Genomic DNA, 10,078 nt, shown 5'->3' with positions numbered 1-10,078 from the left:
CATTTTTAGCTCCTATTCCTGGTAAGAGCAAAAGGCGGATTTCCTGTAAAGATCTGGGCCGTGGGGACTGCGAGGGCTGGCTTTGGAAAAAGAAAGATGCCAAGAGTTATTTCTCCCAGAAATGGAAGAAATATTGGTTTGTTCTGAAGGATACTTCTCTATACTGGTATATCAACGAGGAGGTAAGAAATAGGCACATTCGTTGCTCATCCCGTCTAATGCTAATAAGTTTTATACTGTGTTGTTGTCATAATTAGATGGAAGGTCAAATCCCATCCTGAAAACAGGTGAGTGATTTTATTCACCCAAATAATCTTACTGAAATCAGTAAGACTACTTGTATGACTAAAGTCACTCATATGCATCAGAGTTTGCAGGATTTGCCCTTTAAAATTTTTCTTTGTAGCATAAGGAAGAATGTAACTACTCACCTCTGTATTCTGGTACTCTTAATAGTGTGTAATAAAGTCGTTGTTCTCTCATGACAACAAAACACAAATTTAGAAGAGCGAATCTAGAGTCATTTGTCCCTGTCATAACTGAAACAACATTACAGCCATAATTTATGTTGCATTTGGGGGTACCTTATTTAATTGTAATAAGGAATCTGTGGTATTACTAAAATCCACTGTAGTTATGCAAAATGGTCTCAAATTGTGTTCTCTTTTGATACATTGTATCTAATTTGGATTATCGTTTTGAGTGCTTAATTATATACTGATAACATTGGAAGAGCATCATTGAGCTGCCTAAGACCCTGATCCTACAAGGGTCCCTCATTTATCTAATTTATTTGCTTCTTTGGAAGAATAATTGTTTTTTAAATCCTTTTTTGGTGGAAAGGACTCTTTGCCAGTTGGGTGAAAGATCAGAATTTCTTTTGGAAAATCCAACTTTTTTCTTAATGGAACTCTTTTTAGGAAACTGAGATAATCTTAAACTCTGATAGACTCTCATGTAGTAAAATATATTTACACTATGTCTCTGAATTAGGGCTGTTAAACGATTACAAATAATAATAGAATACTATTTATATAAATATTTTTGGATGTTTTCCACATTTTCAAATATATTGATTTCAATTACAACACAGAATACAAAGTGTACAGTGCTCATTTTATGTTTATTTTTATTATAATATTTGCACTGTAAAAATAAAAGAAATAGTGTTTTTCAGTTCACTTAATAAAAGTTCTGTAGTGCAATCTCTTTATCATGAAAGTTGAACTTACAAATGTAGAATTATGTACAAAAAATAACTGCATTCAAAAATAAAACAATGTAAAACTTTAGAACCTACAAGTCCACTCGGTTCTACTTCTTGTTCAGCCAGTCACTCAGACAAACAAGTTTGTTTACATTTTCAGGAGATAATGCTACCCGCTTCTTGTTTACAATGTCACCTGTAAGTGAGAACAGGCGTTCACATGGCACTGTTGTAGCTGGTGCTGCAAGATAAGATGCACTAAAGATTCATATGTCCCTTCATGCTTCAACCACCATTCCAGAGGACATGCGTCCATGCTGATGATGGTTTCTGCTCGATAACGATCCAAAGCAGAGTAGACCCAACACATGTTCATTTTCATCATCTGAGTCAGATGCCACCAGCAGAAGATTGATTTTCTTTTTTTGGTGTTTCGGGTTCTGTGGTTTTCGAATCATTGTGTTGCTCTTTTAAGACTTCTGAAAGCATGCTCCACACCCTGTCCCGATGAGATTTTGGATGGCACTTCAGATTCTTAAATCTTGGGTCGAGTGCTGTAGCTATCTTTAGAAATCTCACATTGGTACCTTCTTTGCATTTTGTCAAATCTGCTATGAAAGTATTCTTAAAACATACATGCTGGGTCATCATCCGAGACTGCTATAACATGAAATATATGGCAGAATGCGGGTAAGACACAGAGCAGGAGACATACAGATCTCCCCCAAGGAGTTCAGTCCCAAATTTAATTAACCCATTATTTTTTTAACGAGCTTCATCAGCATGGAAGCATGTCCTTTAGAATGGTGGCCAAAACAGGAAGGGGCGTACAAAAGTTTAGCAGATTTGTCATGTAAATACCTTGCAACACGGGCTACAAAAATCCCATGCGAACGTCTGTTCTCACTTTCAGGTGACGTTATAAATAAGAAGCGGGCTGTATTATCTTCCATAAATGTAAACAAGCTTGTTTCTCGTAGCGATTGGCTGAATAAGAAGTAGGACTGAATGGACTTGTAGACTCTAAAGTTCTACTTTGTTTTGTTTTTGAGTGTAACAAATAAAATCTACATTTGTAAATTGCACTTTCACAATAAAGAGATTGCACTACAGTACTTGTATGAGGTGAATTGAAAAATACTATTTCTTTTGTTTATCATTTTTTTGAAGTGCAAGTATTTGTAATAAAATAATCTAAAGTGAGAATTGTACACTTTGTATTCTGTGTTGTAATTTAAATATATTTGAAAATGTAGGAAAAACATCCAAAATATTTAATACATTTCAATTGGTATTCTATTGTTTAATAGATTAAAACTGCGGTTAATCGTGATTCATATTTTAAATCGTGATTCATTTTTTTGAGTTAATCGCCTGAGTTAACTGCAATTAATCGACAGCCCTAGTCTGAATGGTTCCAATTCCTCATCAACATGTGAATTCTGAACACTTGGGGGCAGACTTTCTTGTTTGTTACTTGTCTGTCTGATGCTTTGCCCTGGGAGGCATTTTGGACAGCTAGATTATTCTTGTTATTTAAGACCATTGTGGTTCCAAAGTGTGGTATCTTACTATAAAAAATAAAGAACAAGAATAAGCAACATGTTCTTTCTTTTGATGTGTAAATATGCTCCGGTGGCTAAGATAACTTTACTTTTTCCTCTAAGAAAAGAATGTGCTTAAAGATATCCAGCATTGCAGGATCTGTCCTTTCCATACGTTCCTTCCAAATTACTTCAGTTCTATTTTTCTCTGTACATCTGTGCCTTTAAAAAATAAAATAAAAATAAATAAAAATCCATACAGGACATTTAGAATATTAAAAATAATTTTCCTGGAGTATCTTTAAATCTTACATTGAAAATTAATTATTTTAAGGGATCATCATCAGAGGGTGTACTAGATTGTATGCTCCTTATAATGGTGACCCGATAACTTCTATTTGTCTGTAAGATTTTATGTTTAGTCATAATGCTATGTTATAAAGTTATAAATGTTAATAATAATAATAATACCAACCAAGTTTATTATTCTACTGTCTTCGAGCAATGGAAAAATAAAGGCACCTCAAAGTAATACAGATTCTATGAACCTATGTGAAGTCCCTTTGAGTCCCTTTCTAGTTGGTTTTCTTGCACCAGGATGGAAAGGAGGCAGTTTACTGGATTTAAATGAATACATCCTGTATTCCTGGGAATAGCTGTTCCTGTTGTCTTGAGAGAGAGAAATGACAGTGTCAAATGATTAAACAAAGGCTTGATGCATGCTTATGCACTGGTGAATAATGCACTTTTAGAAAAAGGAGAAAAATGTGCGATGTATGTGCTTCTGAAGACATTGCTACAAAAGCATTTTACATAAAGATTGTGTTCCATGATGCCAGAAATCCTGATGTATTTTTCCCCCTTTGGGAGCGGTTGTGAATATCTAATATAATTTAATGGGAGCAATGACAAAGAAAAGATACGAAGCTGGAGCAATACAGTGAAAAATGTTTAAAAGAGGTAGATAGTGTTCTCTGCGAAGTAGAGCAGTACGAAAATCTAGAAAATAAATTGATAAGCATTCCAAGCATTAAACATGAAAAACAAGTTGCTATGACAATGTGACTATAAATGGGAAACCTAAGCATGCACACAAACAAATGGAAAGTCCTTTAGGTAGGCTAGAAGAACACACATTTGAGTTAGGTGATGAAAATCAAGAGTAGAGATGGAATGGAGACTAAAATTGTCAAAGACAAAGATAGTTGTCATGGGTGTCGGAGAATGTAAGAGTTCTTTGCATGAACAATAAGAGCAGAGGTTACCAAAAACAGTAGTGAAAGGTTAATTGCCTAGTGCATGGATTCAAATAACGGTATATCTCTCGGCCTTCCAAGGACTAAATATGTGACAAAGAACCAAAGTGATTAATAGATACATTTTTTAAAAAAATAGAGAGGGAAGAGCATGAAATTATGTGGATTCATTCCTTTAACATATATCTGTTTTCTCTAGTCTCAGTTTCATGATTCTATATTAGTGATGTTAATAATTCACAGTTATAAACAGCAATATTACACAGTGTGTGGGGCTGATGTATTGGTGTCCTAAAACAAATGCTGTGCTTTTAAATTGTGAAAAGTTGAGGACAGGTCAAAGTCCAGTAAAGCTATTCACAATTACCAAGCCTTTAGAGGAGGAGGGCAAGAGTCCAAGATTCCCCCTCTGTAAGTGTAACTGATAAGATATAATAATAACTGGAGAGAGATCATTCATCTTAGCTGCAACATCATGTAAAGATGGCAAACAGTACACATTTATATTTTAAAATTGGGTTGATTTACAGTACTGTGGGGTTGTTCTGTTCTCATAATAAAATACAGGTTGAACCTCTCTAGTCCGGCACCCTCGGGACTGACCAGTGCCGAACCAGTGAATTTGCCGAACCACGGGAGGTCAATGTAGAGTGCCAGTGGGTCTCCATACACATGGACAGTAGGGGTGCAGGGGGTGCTGCAGCACCCCCTGGCTTTGCGCCCAGCGTGGCCTCCCACCCGGCGCCCTGCTGCCACCCGGAGTCCCGGTCGCCAGCCCCAGGTCCTCCCCCTCCCTCCTGGAGCTTGAATGCCGTGAATCAGCTGGTTGCGGAGCTCCGGAAGCGCTCGGAGGGAGGAGGAGGAGTTGGTAAGCACAGGGCAGCTGGCGCACGAGAGTTGTGGGGGGAGGGATCAGAGGGGGGAGTTTTGCACCTGTGAATGCTCCGTACCCACTAGTTTTTCCCCGTAAGTGCTCCAGCCCCAGAGCACCCATAGAGTCGGTGCCTATGCCAGACCACGGATGTTGCCAGACTAGGGAGTGCCAGATTACAGAGGATCAACCTGTAGTTTGCATTTCATCCTCTGAATTACTCTATCCTCAACAAACAATTAAATTACATTTTTCGCTGATCATGTTTAAGCACCATGATTAAATGCTGCTTCAGCAGTGAAATGGTTTCTAAGGCAGTTGGGCCTTGTCCATCTTGCCAGCCAAACTACTAAAATCATATTTACAAAACCACATTCTAGACTGAGGTCCATGACCTCCCACTCTCTGGCAATACTCCCATTGATTTGCCAGAAGTACAGTAATCTGCCCTACATAGGGGAGCTGGTAAGTAAAACTCTCTCTTTGTTTACGTTTAAGTTTTAATGGACTTTCATCTTAAGCCTCACTAACTTAAGTAACATATAGAACTGTTTCCATAGGATGAAAAAGCAGAGGGATTCATCAGTCTACCTGAATTTAAAATTGATAGAGCCAGCGAATGCCGCAAGAAATAGTAAGTGTGTTTAAAATCGTACAGTGCAATAACAAAAGAAAAGGAGGAACAAGCAATCTCTTGCTTTCAAGGATTGAAAGTTTTCTTGTTCATGATAGTCAAATTAGAATGGAAATCATTGTAACATGATTTGATTGCATAACACAAATCATAGTAAACAGTCAATATTCCTGTGCGGAGTGGGGAGGCGAGGGGATGTGCATGTGCTTTCAGGGTCCCACCCAAAGACACAATGAGTCTGTTGCAAAAGCCACACAATTCTCAACCATCAGCAAAATTAACTGAAACTAATAGGAATGCTTAGCTCCTTCCCACCCTGTTCCCCAGCTGCACCTTCATTGTCCCTCCTTTTTGTTTTGTGGAGGAACAGACTTAATGGGTTAACAAGCACAAATAAACCTTTTTTAAAAGCAAGCGCTGAGAGATGGAGGAGGTGAAATATTACAAAGACAACACAAGAAAAAGAAGAAGAGATGGGTAAAAGGAGGCCTGTTCTTTTTCTAAATCAGTTTTTTACATCCACTAAATCCCTTTGCCACTGTGGGATTCTATGTTTGAAATAAAAAGTTTTGCTAAAAAAAAAATGTTTAGCTGTACAGTAGCTGTACATGGCTTTATTTTAAGAGTTTTTTGCTTTTCCAGAGTTAATTTTTATCTGTCATCTTGTATCCTTGTTTTAAAATAAATAGCAATGAGTTTGAAAAAAGCTAACTCAGGATTTATTATGGCTCTCAACAAAGTGTTTTGAATACAAAGTAAGTGAAAAGGCCTTTAGGAGACACGTTGCCAAATCTAGACACAAACCCTATTTTATTCAAAACTAACCAGAAGAGTTTTCGAAGTTCATATTTCAACCATCTGCTGACATTGTGGGCTTGTTCTTGAGCAGGGATAAAACAATATAGCTCCACTGAAGTTAATGGAGCTACACTAATTTACCGTAGCTTGGGATGTGGCACATAACTCTAAAATTACTTTTGTCCTGAGTTAGTTGTATATCTTTGGCATACATAAGTATCTATCTTGCTGTGCGCGTGCCTGCGTTCACACATTTTCATTCTTACCACTGAAATCTCTGTGCATTGCCCCGTCACAGGCAAGTGCGTGGTTTGGTTCTTTTGTATAAAGCTCACCTGGCACCGGTGTAATTCTTTCAGCAGACCTCAATATTTTAGCATTCGTTTCACTTTCAGTGCTTTTGAAACAATGAAAACTATACCAGATAAGCTGTTTCAAGATTAAAGCTTGTCTTGATGACTTACATGGCCTTTTAAAAAGGATACTAATATTAGTTTACATTGCTCTTTAAAGTAAAGTGTTCTGTGTAATAGTCTTTAAAAAGGGTAAAACATTTTTAAAGCTTTCATCTGTGGTTTTGGGGGTTTCAGTTTTCAGTCATTGCTCTGTGTTTTTCACGGATTAAATTCAATGTGGCTCTGCTTCATTTATTTTCTTGTTAGTGAAGCAGCGTCATTGATGATGTCAGTTCATCTCTGAAAACTGCACTTCATTTAAATTATTGTCTCACTCTGAGTCCTGTCGACTGGGTAGCAGAACACACAAATATGATTAATAAAAGCATCCACTTGAGTGGTAGATAAAGAAAACAGATATTTAGTATCCAGATGACAGATGTTGTAATAATTTTAAGATATGTCAAGATGTGAGTCTCAACAACTTGATTATATCTTTTTAAACAGAGCAGATGCTGCTCAACATCTGTTCTCACTTGTGTAACATTATTCTGTGCACTGATGTGTAGAGGAATCCTTTTTGTCTAACATTAACAGATTTCCTTCCCTGACAATGTCTTTCTTTCTTCTAATACTCCAGCACACAGTCAGAGAAAAGACCAGTTGTCTGTCTAATTGATCTCCCTTGAAAACAAGGACAATGCACTTAAATATATCATACTGTTTATCTTGTTTCCTTTGAGTTTGCTCTGTGTTTTGATGCTATTTTAAAGCGATCTTTGGGAGGCCATTAGTTTTTAAAAACTATATATTGTACACTATTAATAATTAACTTTCATAGAATAGTTTTCATATCTAGATCTCCAAGTGCTTCACTATAGCTTTCTGTATTTGTAGAAAACTCTCTGCACACTTTTTGTTTTAACAAATTGTTTGCAGTAAATAGATGAAATACTATTGAGCTCTCAGTGACAACTCATGTGGATTACTTTGGTGGCTGGGAAAGATGACATGCCATTACCCATCATGCTAGATGACCTCATAAACACCCCGTTGGATTACAACAGCTTGTCAAAAATCAATCAGCACATCACATTTTTCTGTTTGAATCCCAGTCGTTAGTGCTGAAGGTAATGCCAAGGGCACTGTGATGTGAAAAGTCAGAGGAACGAGAGCTTTTCTGTTACATCAAATAAACTGTTCAGTCATTTTTCTGTTCAGAAACTCTTTTGACACCTCCACCCACCATAAAAACAATTGCCTGTTGTATAAACTATTTAAACTGCTTCAGCTTATCCAAATGTAACATCTATCATGTTAATAACTGTTGAACTGTCTTTGTGCATGTTTGAATGCAGATATTATTTAAAGATAGATGGTCAATAAAGCCTTTTAATCAGTGACAGCTGGATTGATCCCAAAAGTTATAAGGCTGAATTAAAAAACCACACACATGCTTAACCAACTTGCAAGAAAATTAAACACAGACTGTGTCATTTCATTAAGTTATTTGGATTTCTAATTACCTTTAATTTTGAAAAAGATGTTTTGTGTAATTATTATTTTTGCCCATTATGTTTTGACTTTTTTCTTTCCAACAGTGCATTCAAAGCCTGCCATCCTAAGATCAAAAGCTTTTACTTTGCTGCTGAACATCTAGATGACATGAACAGGTAATCAAACCTAATAAAGTATAAAACCGTATAGAGAACCATCTCTGAATACAATGCTTTCCTCTGAAGCCAATGATAACACGTCATATATTTGTCTTCATTAGAGGTTATGTTTTAGAGTTTTAGATGAATGACTGCAAAATAGGATCTTAATTTTTTGAGAAAAACATGTTTTTAATCCCCATCTTCACCTATGGTCATGAACTTTGGGTAATGACCGAAAGGACAAGATCATGGGTACAAGCGGTGGAAATGAGGTTTCTCTGCAGGGTGGCTGGGCTTAGTCTCCGAGGAAGTGTGAGGAGGACAACTATTCGGGAGAGCCTCGGAGTAGAGCAGCTACTCCCCCGGATCAAGAGGAGCTAGTTGAGGTGGCTCGGGCACCTGATAAGGATGCTCCCTGGGAGGCTTCCATTGGAACTATATCGGGCATGTCTGATAGGGCAGAGGCCCCCAGGCCTACCCAGGACACGCTGGGGAATCCCCCAGGAGGAGCTGGAATCTGTTGCAGAGGAAAAGGGGATCTGGTCCTCCCTACTCTCCACGCTTCCGCTGCGACCAGGAAAAGTGGCATTAAGGACAAAGAAGAAGATATTTTTAATATTCATTTTATGCAAAAATGACCTCAGATTTTGTTGAAACATGTCTCACACACACACACACACACACACACACTCACCTTTGTGGAGGTAGCAAGGAAGTAAAACCAGGTGTTAGAGGTCAATGTTTCTTTAAGCTATGAGCATAGTGGTTGTGCTCTCATCACTGTGGCTGAAGAAACATGAACTCTGCAGGGTGGATTCTTCAGGAAATAAAGCAGGTAATGATATTCCTGAGAGTGTTGCTTTTGGGCCCAATCCATCAAGGATGCTAAAGTGTCCTCAAGTGGGAGTGTAACTGGCAAAATTCATCCCTGTGCAGAGGGCCAATACAAGGCTTATTCAACTTAAACCCAGTTTTGAGGGCCTGTGTGCGCACCTCTACATGGTGTGAATTTCACATAGAAGGCACTTAGGGTGAAATTCTGGCTCTGTTGAAATCAGTGGCGAAACTCCGATTGACTTCGGTAAGCCCAAGATTTCACCCTTAGCACCTTGTAGAGTAGACCTAACTGTCTGCTCCTTAGTCCACTTTTGAGATCTTACTAAAAATGCTTTAATTTTCAACAAAACTTTAGCAAGATCACTTTTAACTCATCTAGGCAAATTTTATACAAACTCTGGTGATTCCTGTCTGTTCAGGTGTTTGCTATGGCATTTTTTATTTTTCCCAGCATAAAATGGAGTACATTTATTCTGAAAAAATGTATACTTGTCGTTTTCGTTATATGGTAAAAGAACCTAATTAAAGTTTCCCATCTTAAACTGATTGTCCTGTTTCCATGGGCTCATGCTTGCAGGCTCCATTGATAAGTGAGATGGTGAATATGCTTTTAAAACAAAGAAAAAAGACAACCTTACACAGTCCATATAACTTATTAATAAAATACCTTAGCAGTGATAAGAATGATAATACCTATAATATATTTACCATCTTTAACTGCTTTTAGGTAACAGTCGGTTTCTGGAAACTTTCATTTTGTACTGAGATCAGTTGACCAGAAAATAGATTACAATTTTACATTAATGTTTACTTTTACTTTAAAATGGATATAGGATAAAATTTTCAAAAGCACCTAAGTCTCATTTTCAAAATTTGTT

At 37.3% G+C, this 10,078-nt stretch overlaps 1 protein-coding gene across 12 annotated transcripts in view; it reads left to right on the top strand.

Annotated features, from left to right (window-relative positions):
- Window positions 1-10,078, top strand: part of CNKSR2 (connector enhancer of kinase suppressor of Ras 2) — a 366,844-nt gene that overhangs the window by 267,856 nt on the left and 88,910 nt on the right. For all 12 annotated transcript variants that reach the window (XR_010596212.1, XM_024106894.3, XM_008170199.4 and 9 more), the window contains 3 exons: window positions 10-182; window positions 5,439-5,512; window positions 8,307-8,378. Coding sequence is in view for 11 of the 12 variants with exons in the window: in XM_024106894.3 (XP_023962662.1) it covers window positions 10-182; window positions 5,439-5,512; window positions 8,307-8,378 (319 nt within the window). In the remaining variant the exon portion in view is untranslated. The remainder of the gene's footprint in view (window positions 1-9; window positions 183-5,438; window positions 5,513-8,306; window positions 8,379-10,078) is intronic.

The sequence above is a fragment of the Chrysemys picta genome, chromosome 1, assembly GCF_011386835.1.
Source record: "Chrysemys picta bellii isolate R12L10 chromosome 1, ASM1138683v2, whole genome shotgun sequence".
Lineage (NCBI taxonomy): Eukaryota > Metazoa > Chordata > Testudines > Emydidae > Chrysemys > Chrysemys picta.
This window is presented reverse-complemented; position numbering and strand designations above follow the sequence as displayed.